The sequence below is a fragment of the Scomber scombrus genome, chromosome 3 (genome assembly GCF_963691925.1).
Source record: "Scomber scombrus chromosome 3, fScoSco1.1, whole genome shotgun sequence".
Lineage (NCBI taxonomy): Eukaryota > Metazoa > Chordata > Actinopteri > Scombriformes > Scombridae > Scomber > Scomber scombrus.
In genome coordinates, this window is record NC_084972.1 from 12,968,839 (window position 1) to 12,986,186 (window position 17,348).

At 38.6% G+C, this 17,348-nt stretch overlaps 1 protein-coding gene across 1 annotated transcript; it reads right to left on the reverse strand.

Annotated features, from left to right (window-relative positions):
- Positions 1 to 4,429: 4,429 nt before the first annotated feature.
- On the reverse strand, positions 4,430 to 10,854 carry LOC133978206 (keratin, type II cytoskeletal 8-like). Its single transcript, XM_062416589.1, has 9 exons — positions 10,405 to 10,854; positions 8,222 to 8,430; positions 7,738 to 7,798; positions 7,496 to 7,591; positions 7,209 to 7,373; positions 6,911 to 7,036; positions 6,517 to 6,737; positions 6,390 to 6,430; positions 4,430 to 5,275 (listed from the first exon to the last, which is right to left on the reverse strand). Exons 1-9 carry the CDS (start codon positions 10,852 to 10,854, stop codon positions 4,932 to 4,934), a joined length of 1,713 nt encoding a protein of 570 aa, XP_062272573.1. The 3' UTR covers positions 4,430 to 4,931.
- Positions 10,855 to 17,348: the final 6,494 nt, after the last annotated feature.

Sequence of the window (17,348 nt, forward strand, 5' to 3'; positions counted from 1 at the left end):
AATGAAAATGTAATGTCATCTTTCATTTCATTTTTAGATTTAACTCATGAATATATTTTATTTTATTTTATTTTTTTCAATGTTTCTGTATTTTGAATTTGATTTGAATCAATGTTATGTAACCTGACAAATCTCCACCACAGCAGATAATGTGCTTTATTTTAATTCAAATCAATGCAATTGTCCTGCAACCTAACCTAAAACAAGTCTTAAAACAACTGTTAAAACCTTAACACTTGGTTGACCAACTCTGAGCTGTCGAACTCAGAGTTTTCACTAAACCTGCTTTCTGAAACAGGCCCCTGGAGTGTCCTATGCCAACACAGGAATTCAGACCTGTTACACAAGCTAAGGGAACTTATTTTTGATTAAAACACTCACTCACACTTTTTATATCAAGGTCTGTAAAGACAAAGAACAATTTAAGTTAACCGCCTGGTTCTCATGACAAAGTTTATTTAGGAAATTTTGCGACAAGTCTCCCATGAGCTCATGCACTGACTCACTGCCGACTCAGGTGTTCTCATATGTAAAGTGTTTTTGTAATCATACTTACACACATATACTACATGTTTCTGTGCTGTTGGCTGGTTCCTGTATTGTAAATGTGACATAAGCACTGTCAAAAGACTTTCCAAAGAAATGTTACCTCTGTTAACTAGATATGTTGTTTACAGACCTTCGTACAGCAGTTTAAGTATGCAGTATTTTAAAGATGACCATGAACACTTTGACAAACAACCAACTGCAAACACTCATGGCTTTTCTTCCTGAGGCGCCGCGTTGCAACATTTTCCTGCAGGCAGGTGGATGAAGCAATGAGAAAAACCTAATTTTTCTTGAGGTGTGACCGAATGTACTTTGCAGACAGCCATGAGGAATCTTATCTTACTGTAGTACACAAAGGCATATTGTAGGTGGTGTGGACTGCATGTCAATCAGTCATATTTCTAATTTTACTCTTGTCACCTTGCAGTCTCATGCCATAACTCACACTTATATATTTGGAAAATCTTTTGTATTTTATTGCAGCATTTGTTTTTGAGGAGCAATTTCAGCCCTGTAGTGGTCACTCAAGTGTTTATTCACTGATGTAGATTTGGAAAGGGTGAACGAGCAAAAATGGCTTCAAGGTGGGCTGGTATCATATCCAGTTAACCACAGTGGTCTGCAGCATGTGTCAATCCTTCCTGCTACAACAAAAACAGCACACTTTACTTAGCTCAGCTGTACTGACGAGAGGAGGAGACTAAATGATCCCAGTTCAGTTTGTAGTAGAATAATGCCATGCCTCCTAGGGGGCAGATCTGACAAGTGTTAGTGAATGAATAAATGCTGCAGTGTTTAAACAACACATGCATCAATGAATTTAATCAATGAAATGGTATTGTAGATCTAGTAAGTATCTTGCATCTAGCAGACTTGTTATGAAACCAACATCAACAGCAGAAACTGGGTTACAATACAACTGTGTAGCAGAGGCTGTCAAAGCAGATTCCTACAGGGAAAAAGAACAAACCAGCTGTTAAATAAAGGTTAAACAACAAACTTAAAACGGTTAAATATGTTCTCAACAAAGAAAGGTGCATTTTTACAGCACACACCTATATGCCAAATCATATATTTTTTAAACTTAAATGATAATATAATATCCTGTGGAAACAATAGGCAACCATGCATTTCATAACTTTTACCCAAAAATAGAATTCCAGTGTAGGTATCTGCACTGATCATCAGCTGACAGGGTGGAGGAGCTCACAGTGTGAAACGGATCATGCAGAGGTGAAAAGTAAGTAGGTTCTCTCAACAACAGTACTTTTGTTTATTTATTTTTATCCCTATTACCTGTTTTCAGCTCATCACCTACTCTTATATAAAGTAAGAGAGAAAGTTATGTTACATACATGCACATACATACATAATACATGTTCTTAGATATAAAACAGAAAACAGGGAATGAAATAACATAAATCAAAGTACAGTACTGGTTTGTAATATAATCAGCAGTATCAGCATATGAAATGTCCAGTGTACTGGTGTTTTAAAGTCTGTGCAACTTCATCATTTTATATTCCACTATACACAGACTGAAGGAAGGAAGGAAATATAATACTCTTCACTGCATTAAGCTATTAGCTGTAGTGATGAAAAATATATGCAGAATACATGAGGTATGGTTCATAAAATATGATGCACTGTAAATAAACCAATTGTATATAAGATCTGAGCTGACACATCCACATAATAACACATAATACCCACATGCACTGATTCAAGTTTGCATTTTATATTTCCTGAAGGCAGTCTAATCCACCACGGCTTTTAATTTTGGCACAGTTTATGTCATTAGAAAAACTAGACTTGAGCAGGAGTAGTCGCCTTCTGCTGTCATTTCAGGTGTCAGACTTTACAACTGTGTAACAGATATATGGTCTCAGTGAAATATTTACTTGTCAGGCCGTTAAAACTGAAAATGTCCCAGTTGTCCCCTGTGCATACCAGCAGTCACAGTTCTGATAAAATCAATGAACAATGGGTGGGATTTGTAAAGTTTTCTGTCTCTAACTTCATGACAGTTTACAGAGCTTTGGGCGTGGCACCACCGCCTAGAATTCATGCTCAAACCTGCTCCCCTTGAGCTGAAAAAGTTTCTTAAGTAATCCTTCACCATGACAAGGAAAATACCCTCCTTCTCTGATAAATGTGTGTGACTTACAATACACTCACACATACTTTTTGCATGAGTTACTGTGTTGTATTCCTTAATACAACTCTTGGACTGTATGATATATTTTTTCGCAGAAAGTGATTAAAAGTGCTGGGAATATGACATCTGCTGAAATGTATGACAAACAACCCACTTCATCAAAGAGAAATATGGACAAAGGCTTGCAGGGACTTGTCAGTGTTCCAGATAAAAGACTGATTGTGTCGAGTAGCTTCACTTCTGTTATTTTCTATGTTAAACATAAGTGCAACTTGTGTTTGTCTATGTGTGTGTGTGTGTGTTTGTCTATGTGTGTGTGTGTGTGTGTGTGTGTGTGTGTGTGTGTGTGTGTGTGTGTGTGTGTGTGTGTGTGTGTGTGTGTGTGTGTGTGTGTGTGTGTGTGTGTGTGTGTGTGTGTGTGTGTTTGTTTGTGTGTGTTAACATATCTGGACTTGAATATTAGCAAACAGGAACTCCCTTAAGGCTAATTACAAATGTTTTCAAGCAGTTCTGTTTTTCTTTGCGTCCTGAAATGTTTCCCGTTGATATATTTTTAATAAGTGCATTTGTAATGTTGTTTTCAGGTCTGCCATGTGTAAGTACCAAAAGTCTCACATTGTTCAAAATGCTGCAAAATGAATCTTAACTAAAACAAGAAAATGTGGCCACATTACACCAATTGATGCATAGGCTTCCTATCTATATTAGATCAGACTTGTGCTTCTGCTGACTTGTAAAATCTTAAATGGACATGCTTCATCAAACCTGTCTGATCTCCTTAAACCTGTTATTCCATGTCAAGTTGTCCATTCTTAAAATGACAGGTTCTCATGTGTACCCAAACTTAAAAAGTATTCAACAGGTAACAGGGCCTTTTCCTATTGGGCCCTGTTACCTCCCTGCTGATCTGCACTGCTGACAAAATTATTGATTATTGCAACCGTTCTTATAACACTAGCATGTCTCTAACCTTTTGCTTGTTTGCTCCACAAGCACACAAACATCCGGCCTGTGTGCCCCTACCTCTCTCTCCCTATGTTGTCCTTCTTTCCTCTTTTGTCTATCAGGCAAATCTTGCTGGAGCAGCACCCATCTTCAAACCAATCAGCTTCTCTGTCTGTCTGTGCCTTTTCCTGAGGTTTTGGATATGGTTCCCCATCCTGCAAGAGTTAAGCCTCACCTCATGTCTCTCTTTCTTAATGATGTCTTTATCATTCTCTCTCTTCTTTGTGAATAATGTCTTTTCTTGTCTCTTCTCATGTGTATGTGAATGGTGTGATGTGAGTCTCCCCTGTGTGAATGTGTAGTCTGTTCTCCCACCAGGTCTCCATGTTGATGGAAGTCATGTAGCTCAGATTATATTCTGTTCTGGTGGTACCTAGAAACTGTTCTTCCATTTTTTTTCTTTTTTTTTTTCTTCATGTCATCAAGGTTTTTTTAGGGAGATTTTTTGTTTTTCAAATTTAGGGTCTAAGGACAGACAATGTTGTATTGCTGTACAGACTGTAAAGCCCCTGAGGTAAATTTGTGATTTGTTATATTGGGCTATTCAAATAAAATTGATTTGACTTGATATTGTTCCCATAGATTAAGTGTTTTCTTTGGCTGAAAAGTGTTAAGATAAGGAACATTAAGATATTCACCGCAGCTAAGTAAAACTTGACAATACAACATTTGGCATTAAAAGAAAATCATAACACCAAGTACATTTCTGTTTGGAGGTTTATTGCTGGGAGGATTTCAGGTGTTGTAAACAGCAGCACACCAAAAAAACTTTCTCTCTGCAGAAGTCAGGAAGACTTCACTGTTCAGGCACAGTAGGTTCACAGAAGAAGTTTAGCACGGATTATTTGTCCCCAAATAACTCCCATTACAAGTATATTACTGAGCCCAAAGGACAAGATGGACTAGCATGGGAAAACATGTACTATAGTGCCACCTGTTGGATAAATAACTGTGGTGCAGTGACTGAGACTACAGTTGACGGTAAGAAGTATTCTAATCTAAAAGAGTTTTCAGAAACGACTAATCCATGAGCAACTCTTCATTGAGAATATCTGAAAGAAAAGTGTTCCTGTGTGACTGTGTTTGCACCTCTTACAGCAGAAACAAGCCCTTTATTTGATAAAGAATCATTTAAGAACTGGACAATAAACAGAGTAGGTGTGTTTCTTCTTAATCTTCAATACTAAAATCATGAATCCGGCGTAACAGGAAGGAAACATCACTCCTCAGACACAGCTTCAGCCTCCACCTGCTCCTGCTCCTGCTCCTTCTCCTTCTCCTCCTTCTTCTCCACCTCCACAACAGCTGGCTCCTCGACTGCTACCTGCTCCTGCTCCTGCTGCTGCTGCTGCTGCAGCTGCAGCTGCTGCTGCTCCTCCTTCTTCTCCTTCTTCTCTTCGCTCTTGATCACCACAGTTTCCGTCTTGGAGACTGTGGTGCTCTTCACTGTTGCTCCCTCAAAGGCAGAGATAGATCCGCTGCTGGCCTTGACTCCACCAAATGAAGAGCTGATGTAGGACGGGGTGCGGGAGCTCTCCAGGCCATAGGCATTGTAGTTCACAGCTACACATTTAGAAATAAAAGGCATTCATTAATAGAAAACATGGGGGGAAAGGTGAATTCATGAACATATGACTTTTACTGTATTTTATATCTGTTTTATTTATTGAGCGAAAATCCCACACCACCAGAAGCACTATCTGGAAAAGTATTCCATATTGACTTTAAATTTTTCACCTATAATGATACCATAAAGAGATTTATTCTGTCATATCTGCAAAAGTTTTTCCTTTTCGTCTTAGAGCTCTTGGTCTATGTCAGGTACAGAAGGAGACATTACATGATGTGATTTTGGCCTATATACTCAACTTTGGTTACAGTAACTTAACTTCACTTGACTTAACTGTTCCAGCGGTCAACAGTGAGATGATGCACAAATAACATTTTATGCCTTTAGTTTTTTCTTTGAACAGATATTCTTAATAGGATAAGTCCTTTAGAGAATGAAAGGCTGTGCTTGGCATTTTCTGTATATAACATACTGATTGATTAATAGATTCTTCTAGTGATCAAGTCCCCAAAGATAACTTTTCCAGCTTCTGACATGTCTTCATAAGTAAGACTTTATTTTACAGGTCTGTCATTTTCTAATAACTTCCAGGAAGTTTCCTTGAAATAATTATGCAATTTGGTACCAATTAAATGGAAAATAGACTGTGTAATTTGTAGTGCAACCCACAAAGTATTTTAGTTGTTGCACAGCAGTTCAGTGGAACATAAAAAAACTTCTTTTTTTTAATGTTCATGAAGACTAAAGTTTCAATAATAAATGAGTGATGACTGAACCTTTACCTGAATTTGAATTGAGCTTTTTCTAACAAGGAAATTCCCATTTTCAGTATGATTATTGACAAAGTAGCCTATGTCTTATTTCTATTAGGAAAACTTCCTGGGAAATTAAGGTCACCTTTAGGAAATTACAGACTTGTAAAATGAAGCATTACCTAATGATTTGCTTGTTCTCTTGTTTTGTGATCACTTGAGTTTTTGTTGGTTGGACAAAACAAGCTGTTTGAATAAGTCAGCTTTGGCATTTTCAGTATTTTCTGATATTTTGTAACCCAGTTAATTAAATAATCAGTGATGACAATAATAATTAGTTAGATTAGATACTTACACGTCTGCTTGGATATACTGGTCTTGATTCCAGTCGCCAACCTACAGAAATAAAAGGATCACATAAGAAATACACAAATACTATTACAAACTGTCGCACAAGTGCTGCTCTCACAGAAACATCTTACCTGTCCTCCTCTCCCTCAAGAAGTTTCCTGTAGGTGGCAATCTCAATGTCCAGTGCAAGCTTCACATTCATCAGTTCCTGGTACTGGCGGACTTGCAGGGCCATGTCCTGCTTGGCTCTGTGAAGAGCTTCCTCCAGTTCCCTGACACGGAGTTTAGCATCCTTCACTGCCAGCTCACCACGCTCCTCAGCCTCTGCAATCTGAGCCTCCAGATTGTTTCTCTAAGAGTGGAGAAAGAAAAGCTGAGTGAAGCTAAGACCAAACACTGAATAGTCTTTATCAGGCTAACTAGACAGTATCAGTTTTAATAGCCCTGAAATTATCAAATCAAGGAAATAAAAGACAAAATCATTATATTAAAATCTGATTAAATATGATTAACTGTAATTCTCACCTGTGCTTTGACCATGTCAATTTCAGACTGGAGCCTCATTATCCTACGGTTCATGTCAGCCATCTCAGCCTTGGTTGATTTCAAGTCGTCATTATATCCAGCAGCTGAGTGCTGCATCTCTGCATACTATTTAAAAGTCACACAAACACATCAAAATGCAATGTAAAAAACCACCAGAGCTGCAACAATGAGTTGATTAATCAATTAATTGATCACTAGATGTATCACCTACAGTTTTGATAATCAATTCACTTTGAGACATTTTTTTAAAAGAAAATAATTTTCTGTGTGGACTCACCTTGGTCTGGTACCATGACTCAGCCTCGGCTCTACTGCGGTTTGCGATGTCTTCATACTGGGCACGCACTTCAGCAACGATGGCATCCATGTCAAGATTGCGGCTGTTGTCCATCTCCACCACAACAGATGTGTCCTTGATCTGGCTCTGCAGCTCACTGATTTCCTAAATAGGATAATGTAGAGTAGAAGAGAAATACACATGGAAGAAAATCATTTGTATTATTATTATTATTTGTTTTAAGATTAAATATAGCTTAATGAAACTATATGAAATAAGGTTATTACAGCATCATATATCTGCCTCAGGAACTCAATCTCATCAGAAAGTGCATCCAGTTTGGCCTCCAGATCCACTTTGATCATGTAGGCTGCATCTGTGTCCTGCATGAGAACAAACAGCACTGACAACATTCATTGTTTTATATCACCCCAACTCTGAGGTACATAGAGCCATTGTTTGGGTTCATTGTGCTTGAAACTTAATTATACCTTCAAGATCGAGAATTTGTTAGAAAACCCAAACATACCTTCTTTATGAGGACAAAGTGGTTCTCGAACTCGTTGCGCTTGTTGATCTCGTCCTCATACCTGTGAAAATAGTGAATTTTAGTTTTTCAGTGTGCCCTTAAAATGAATCTTTTGACCTACGTATGACAGGATATAATTACAAAGACCAGACCGACGGATGGCATCTCAAATTTGAATACAACGTCAAATATATATACACTATATGTAATGTTATCATATATGTTCAGATATAGAATATAATCATAGAACATAATAACATGAATGATGATTAACATCTAAATGAATAGCTTCTTAAACTATGACACTTTTTTATTGCAGATTATTCATGCAAATTACTCCATATTTGGTATCTTTTGAAACTTTGGGATCCTCAGTAGAAGTTCAAATTAAGTTCTGTGGGTTTGAACAGAACATGTTTGGGGAAAATGGACCCACTGGTAGGTACTTAAAAGCTTAACAGTTTAAAACCCTGACTTTGCTTACTTGTTTTTGAAGTCTTCCACCAGGCCTGTCATTTGATGCAAGTCAGACTCCAGTTTGACCTTTTCATGACCCAGGCTGTCCAGCTGCTTACGCAGGTTGACGATGTAAGCTTCAAACATGGCATCAACGTTGGAGCGAGATGTGGTCTGTTCTTGCAGAAGTTTCCATTTGGTCTCAAGCATTTTGTTCTGCTGCTCTAGGAAGCGCACCTGCAGAAAGAAAAGTTAATGAATGAGTTAATGAACTTGAGACTTCATGAATGAATGAATGGATGGATGGATCTCACCAGGCTGGACACAACTGAATACAAGAGTTGATGGAAATTTAACAATTCTAATCATTCTTCAAAGGCTCCCTAACAAATTCAGAATCCAATTCAAAGTTCTTGGGATCTCCTACAGAGCTCTGCATGTTCATGTTCCTACCTACATTATCGATCTACTGCAGCCCTGTGTTACCAGCAGGTCTCTATGGTCTTCTGATGAGGTTTTGCTGGTTGTTCGTTGATCTGGTCTCAAAACTAACGGAGACTGTGCTTTTGAAGTTGTGCCTCTAAACTTCGAACTTTTTCCCTTTGGATTTAAGATGTGTGGACATTGTGGATTACTTAAAAAGCAGCTCAAGATCAGTCTGTTGAGACTTGGCTTTGTGTAATTTTTTGTGTTTTTTATTGTGTTTTATGTTGTGTTTTTGCTTTATTTCCTTTGTGAATCACTTTGTCATGTTTCTATTGAAATGTAGATAAAGTTTCTTACTTCTTAATTCTATCTGTTTCAATGAAAACACATAACTGCATAGAGTGTGGAGGGGATGGTCATTGAGGCATACAGTGTGTGCTGTGTTCAGAGAAAGAATGCATGTAAAGAGAAGATGGGAGTGAATGGGTTCACTGTGTTTGCTGATGGACAAAGAAAAACATGATGATTGACTGAATGAAAATGACTAATTGAACTTCTCCCACGTCCGACACACTCCAAATGTCACATCAATTACCCTTGACTCACTTCCAACCCAAAATGCAGCGTTTCAACACAAAGTGGCACTGTTTCCCCATTGTGACACAGCTCGCCCCTTTACAGCTTTTCTTTTCAGAGTCCTGACCCTGGGTGGGGTCCTGCTACCACTCAGCAAACATGACGAGCGGCACACAGCTCTGTGTGTGTGTGCCATATCACAGTGGTATGTAGAGGAGAGGTAGAGGACTTTGTTTTATGATCTAAAGAATTAGTCTTTGTGTGATTGATTTACAAGTTAATTTCGATCCTGCATTACTTCTGAGTGCCTCCTTAAACAAGAGAACCCATTTATGAATGACAGTGGAAGATACCTGAAGAATCTGATCAATCTCAGGTAGAGAACAGTGCATGCTTCTGTCTGTTCACTGATAACACAGCTGTTTGTGACATCTCACTGATCTCTGTTTGATCACCAATGCTTAACAGTGATTTATACTACTGTCAAAAAATGGCATTCCTGACTATTACACAGCCTATAAAGTGGGTAAGTTTTAGACACTGATAGTCTTAGATACTTTCGGTGTTTACTCTAGTCAGTGCATAGTAAGTTTTCGTCATGCAAACCTTTTCACTGCCACTCCCATTCAACTGTGAATATTGGAGTGTGCATGTGAAAAAACACAATAAATAAGATTTTGCATAACCAGAAGGCAAGAATGGATTCAAGGTAAGAATAGAATAAGACACCTGGCACTATACTTTCATGACCACTAAATCTCTTTTTGCAGGATATTGCTTACATGAGGATACACCCTTCAAGCTAAATTGTTCTGCTCCTCTTCCCAGCACTGTACTGCACGCTGTATCCTCACATCTGAGCTCTATGATCTCAGTATGTGAGGAGGCTAAGCCAGTATCCCCCACAGAGTCACTATGCCTGGCTTTTAGGAGAATTCATACTGTTATATACACAGTTGTACTGGGATTGTCTCAAGGATCATCTCCATTGTGACATCTTTCATTCTGGAATTGAATAGTCTTATCCCAATAGTCAAGGACAATAACAGAACATGGAGGGAAAAAAGCAAAGCTACAATCCAACATACAGTATGTGCTGTATATTGCTACGATTGCAATTTTCACATGTAGCTTTTATGTCACAAAAGACCAAATTTCCTGCTAAGATACTGAAGTTTATCTTTAAAATCTAATTTTAAGCTGACTGACCTTGTCAATGAACGAAACAAAGCGGTTGTTCAGGGTCTTGATCTGCTCCTTCTCCTGGGTGCGGATGACTTGGATGGTGGGGTCAATCTCCAGGTTCAGGGGGGCCAGCAAGCTCTTGTTCACAGTCACTGCTGTGATGGGGGCCACCATTTCATTGGCGATGCCACCCCCTACACCTCCACCAAAACCCATATAACCAAACTCCATTCCACCTCCTCTTTGTGCAGAACCCCCAGCAACATACCCACCAACCATCTTAAGCCCTCCAGCACCCACAGCAGCACCACTGCTGCCTACTCCCCCATAGGAGCTGCGGACAGCATAGCTCTGCCTGCCACTACCCACACTACGGCCACCGTAGCCGGAGAAGGACCGGCTGCTGAAGCCCTGTGGCCCTCTGGATGAGGACGTCGTGGAGAAGGTGGTGGTCTTCACAGCTCTGACAGACATGGTCACAGAGGGGAGTCTGTAGCACTGAGGTGGTTGTAGGAGGAGGTTGAGAAACTCTGCAGAGGGAAGGAGAATCAGGCAGATAGACCCTCCCTGGTCCCTGGTGCTATTTATGAGAGCAGGGGAGGGACCCTGCTTAGGTGTGATTGGCTGGTGTCCTCGGCAGGGGAGTGTAGGATGGAGGGAGAGAGGGTGAGACATGAGGAAAGAAAATCACATCTTATTACACATTTACAGCACACAAAGTGTGCTGGAGAGAGCACAAGAATTACATAATAGTCAGTGTGCCAGTTTCTATAAAACTACTGCAGACACACTGAAAAAGCCCTTTTAGTTTGTCCACCTTGAGACATTAATGAAAGAGCATTTTCCATAATTGAAACATTACATTGCTTTCCATCACTGACAATACTCCTGGCCCATTTTGAATAAATAAAAAATCCTGCACTTTAAACAGTGGACACCTTTGTCGTATCCTCTGTGTACGAACATGAACATGTACACACATACACACAGCACCAGAATATAAAGTCAAACCTTGGCTATAATGAACAGGCGCATCATTTTATGACCTCCTCCTTTACAACAGTTGTCATAGATGTGACATATTGCAATATAAATTGTAGTTGCTCAGTGTGATATGCTTTACGTGTTTGTGGGCAGTGACCATATGTCTCATAATTGTGAGACAATCACATTTATCCATTGAATATGTTCCACTATCTTTGCATCATTACTAGTGTATGAGTAGGTATGTTGCAAAAACCTTTACGTCAATTGTTTATTAACAAAGGTTATTGAAAAAGTTCAAATAAAAAGTTAAGCCTACGTAAGGTGGCATCATATAAAACTGAACAAATCTGCATGCGAGTACATACAATTATTATAAAGCACCATGTGCAAAATGTTACGAGTATCTGCTTTGATCAATGGACCACACACACACACACACACACACACACACACACACACACACACACACACACACACACACACACACACACACACACACACACACACCAGACAATTGACGAACATTCCTTCCATATCAGCCAGGTGAACAGCAAACAGAGTTTGTCTTTTTTGTTCACTCTGAACCCCACCTTAGTCTTAAACAGCTCGTCTATCCTAGATAGATAGATAGATAGATAGATAGATAGATAGATAGATAGATAGATAGATAGATAGATAGATAGATAGATAGATAGATAGATAGATAGATAGATAGACAGACAGACAGACAGACAGACAGACAGACAGACAGACAGACAGACAGACATACATACATACATACATACATACATACATACATACATACATACATACATACATACATACATACATACATACATACATACATACATACATCTCATTGAGATCAAGATATCTTCTGCAAGAGAGGCTGGCGTACAAATACAAAAGCAGATAAAAGGAAAAAACAAAACATATCCAGTCATAATGAAAGGACATATAGCGAGATAATCACAGACATATCTAAATAGATTTGTAGATGATAGTTTATGTTACATCATTTGGTCTTATGGAGATGTTGGTGGAAAGCATTGTGTTAAATGTTTGTCTAAAATCTTCCAGGTGTTCAACTGGGTTAGAGCTCTAGTGACTATACAGGCCTCTGTATTTCATTCACATCATTTTCATACTTACCATACTATTCAATGAGCGATGGTGCAGAGAAGCATCTGCATTTTATATGTTTCCTCACTCTTTTATTCAGGTTTTTTCTTGTCTTTGTCTGTAGATTGCGGACATTGTTTTGTGACAGTTTTATGTAAAGCATGAACCTCAACCATCATCTCAAACTGTGGAAATCATGATTCATTGGTCTTTCTGCAGATTTATGACACAATCTTTTCTGAGTGGTTCGATGAACTGTTGCCTAATTTGTACCAGAACAAACCCCGAGCTCACTCAACCAGCGTTCGTACCACACCCTTACTCCTTTGTTTTCAAGATTTTATATGTTTAACAAAATAATCACTACGATTTACCAGCTAATGAAAAAAAACCAAATCCCTAGATATTCTGCCGTGTGGAAACTAATTGTGAAAAGGTAGAGGGGGCATTGTTGTGGAAAGTACATTTTAACAACCTGAAAGGGACTTGCAGGCTTTGGACCAATCAAAAAGTGCATGTTTTGCTTGGCTATTCTCAAACAGTGACGTGACTCTTCACAATGGAGCTGCTGTGCTAAACTTGGAGGCAACCATATATGTCCAAATTAACTTTTTTTTTTGTTGTTTCATAAGCTCTGCCTCTCAGACAAATACTGTAACTGATTAACAGAGCTGCATGTATCATGTTTGATGGCTTAAACGTGAACAAAGTTACTTATTCTCATTTCTCCAGATAAGAGAATTCCTCATTCTTTCTGTGTGAGGAAAGTAAGAGGGTAATTTAAGATGCTCACCCCCTGACCTTAAGTCTCTTAAGAGGACAGTGGTGTTTTGGTTTGTATGAAGCTGCTATATGACAGACCAAGTCAGGAATGTGCTGAGAGAGACACGTACATGCTACATGTCGGAGAGAAGGGGTGGAGGCAAGATGAACAAGTGAGGGATATGAAAAGACAATTAGCAAAGATAAGAAATAAACTATCCATGGCAAACTATTTCACAACCACTTATAGATCGACTGAGATGGTCAGGAGGAACAGATGGGATACATTATGGTGCACAGTAACCTAAAGCAGATTGAACACTACAGAATCTGTGATGACATTCTTCAAGCATGCATGTTCACATTATAATATATAATATATATCATAATAGCTCATCTGTAAAAATACATTATAAAAAGCAATAATGTTTATTTAAGTTTCGTGCTTGAGGCTGGACTTTGTAGTGTTCAGGAGAGTCCTGCCAAGCCTTCAGAGTTATCAGTAAAAATCAGTTATAAAACTCCTCCTTCCTGCTTTGCCCTGTGTTGCCTGCTCAGACAGAGAGGCTCCAGCAAAGACATGAAGGCATGGGACATGGACTTAAATAATAGAAATGTACTCACTACAACAAAGGTACTAAATTGTGTGTGGACAGCCTCACTCCCCTCACACAGCAGAAGGCTTGTTTGCTTTGAGAGTTATGCCCCCTAGTGACCGCTGGGTGGAAGAGCATGTTTTCAGTCCAGGAAGCTGCACAGGAGGAGTGGCCATATGGTATCGTCACTGTTTCTCATTAAACATGAAGTATTCCACTTTATGAAACTTGATCCATACTAAAGGATTTTGTGTATTTTTTAAGTGCCCCTCTCATCAAAAATGTGTTTTCTACTGTTTCTTCAGCTGGATATTTGAGCTTCACTGTACGGAATAATGTTTTTGCAGAGTTTGACACCAGATAGCTTTTTTCACATTGATCTGCTGAGGCTGGAACATTTTTCAAATGCTCACCTGGGGTATTCCTATAAATGTGACTTTGTGACATCACAACTGGCAGGCCTAAATCCACAGAAGAACTGTGGAAAGATCTCCAAGATGCAGATACAACAGATCTGCCAAGTACTTTGTTTAACTATGTACAGGGAGAACTGGTGCTGTTTTAATGGCAAGGCGTGCACACAACAAAAATTGATTAGATTTAAGTTTCTTCTACTTACTGGACTTTTTTAGGACATTCATTGATAAAAGCTATTCATGGCATTATTTTTGAAAGCTTTCTCACTACTTTTAGTGCCTAAAACTTTTGCCCAGTAATGCAAATATGATATTATATATATTTAGAAGACAGAAGAAGAGATATTTTTATTTCATGGATTCATCCGATTTGGGTGTGTCATACTTATAGCAAAAAGCAGAGACAATGAGCAGTCTGGACATCTGGTAAACTCACTTTTTCCCCGACTGGTTTTTTTGGGGGGGTTTTTTGGTTTTAAACTTGAAGACTTCCCTCATGTTTTACACACCAAGTAGTAATAGTCTCCGAGACTGCAAAAAGGTAAGTAGGGTGGGGTTCCCCTTTAAGAGACAGTTTCATTTCCTTAAATGAATGTTTCCACATGAAAAATGGGAGGATAGGTGACTCTTCGCTTACTCACCGCTCTTTTTATGTCCTTCTGTGAAATGTCTTTGCTTCAGAAATGGACATGGCATCCCACAGAGAAAATGTCTCTTAGTCGACACATTTCACAGCCTTTGATGTGTGACCCCTGCACTGTGTTGATAGTCTTGGCCATAAAAGTGGAATATAGCTCAACATGAAACAAAATGTATAAAATGAGCTCTTTTGTTGCCCTTTGAACATTTTGGATGAATGGATGAGAGTGTGATCAAGAGAGGTGGGGAAGATGTAAGAAAGTGTGTAAGACTGTATCACACTCACATGTATTCATGCATTCCTATTTGTATCTGTCGGGGTGCAAGCAATCACATGCATAAATATGCATATGCATCTATGCAAATAGATACTTTTAACCTGTATATAAGTGTGTGAGAGGGCTCATTCGTGAGGCTGGGGGAAAGGAACTCACAGAGAAAGAGGGAGGGAAAGGGAAGTTCATTCAAGGCCACACTGAGAGTGGTTGTCCAAGATTTGTGAAGCACATAATCTCCTGCAGTTGTTTCCAGATTCCTGCTGTGTATTATATAACTAAGAGACCCCATCTTCTCTCAGTTTTCCCACTCTTTTTCCTGTCTTGTCTGGGAAAGAGCTGTGAAATTGAAAAGTGGAAAAATAAAATCTGGGTGAAAAAAGTAAACCAAACAAAAACAAAAAACATTTTAATAAGCAAACATGATCTGAACAGGAATCCAAAGCATGTTTCTATGTACCATAAATATGTCTGGTCAGTGTAAAGACCTGTTTCTATTTGTCAGTTTATTGTTTTTTGGTCTCGGTAGGCGAGGCAGAATGTTGTCAACACACTTGCAAACAAACAAGACAGTGGCAACACTGTCATGAGGTATGAGTCACACTGATTCAATTCACTGTTCCTCTTTATATCTCCCTGTCCACGTCAAAAGCCAGACTCATTAGTGTTTGCTTTGCTCTTTCTTTGCTATTTGCTACTCTTTTGCAATATTATTGAGTATTCCTGGAAGAATGTAAAATTATAAAAGCACAGTTGAGGTTTGGAGAAAGGCTGTGTGAGAATCAGTGAAAGTTGATGTAATATAAGAGAAGAAAAGGCTGTATGAGAGCTCAGGAGGGGATTAGAGCTTTTGCCAATGTCCCCCAAGTGGTATATATGACTTTGCTAGCTACTTTTCTGGAGCTCTGTGTAAAATTCCTATCTGGCCACAACTTCAGCCTCAATTAAACCAGTATGAACCTTTCCAAAGTCATGACAGAATATATATATTTTAACTTGTTGCGCTCATGATGCAGTTTCTTTCTTGTTTTTAGGAGCAGAAAGCACCACTTATACGCAGAAAAACACATCATTTTGAGACAATTAAAAGTTATATTTTTCCTGATTGTATGTTTACAACAGTTGCATGAGCTGTTGTATGTTTTCTGTGGTTCACATATGATCACTGGGGAGAAAAGATTACTTTTCATACTAGAATATCAATGGTGGTTCTCATGACAGGTAACACGGATAAGCCTTTTAAGGTAATTGTTCAAAACAGACCTGATGTGCACAGATAATCAGCTATAATATGATCAGTTAATGAGGGCAGCTATTCTCTCACTTTTGATTGTACTCTGAGCATGATATCAGCTAACGTTTGTTCTTTACGCATCTCATCTCTTGTAGGGCCTCCTGGGTATATCTGAAGCTCGGGTGTCATTGGGTTACCTTTTAAACATGGCAGGTTTCATTGTTAATACTGTTACCCTGTTGACTGTGTTGAAATGTGATTGCCATTTACTGTTTTATCTGTAATTCACTTTATTTTTCTATGGTTACAGCTTTCTTATATTAAATATACATATATTAAATTAAATGTCATGCTGAAGATATTACCTAATTCATTTAGCACTTCATAGCATGAACTAGTAAAAACACCTCCACTTTTCTTTCTGTTTTGGCTAAAACAAAAATAATCAGTGCTGCGCCCACTCATATCTCGTTTTCAGTTTAGTCTAGATACGAAGGTTTGTTAATCTGTTTATTTTTGGGCCTGGCTGACCACAAACTTAGAGACTGCAGCAAATGGTAGACATTAAGCCTTTTATGGGCAAACCAAAGGAATTTTGTTGCATAAGGTAAATCTTTTGCCAAAATGTTCTACCTTTTAACTTTTTTGTTTTATTTCTATTTCAGCTTTGTCTGTTGAAGCATGTTTTTTTATATATTGGACAACTTCTCTGCTAAACTTCTTGCTTGCCTTCTTTTATTTGTTGTGACTCTGTTGCTTGGTAAAATAAATATGCACTGGTCAAATGTAAGTGTTTTTATGTGTTTACACAATGTATGCTCCATACATCTCCTTGGACACGGAAAATATGCTGTAGGTTTAAGAAAAAAGGGAACGTGGATGAATGAGAGCATGAGAGAGCAGGGAGGGGAGCAGGAAAGGAAAAATGGGGCGATGC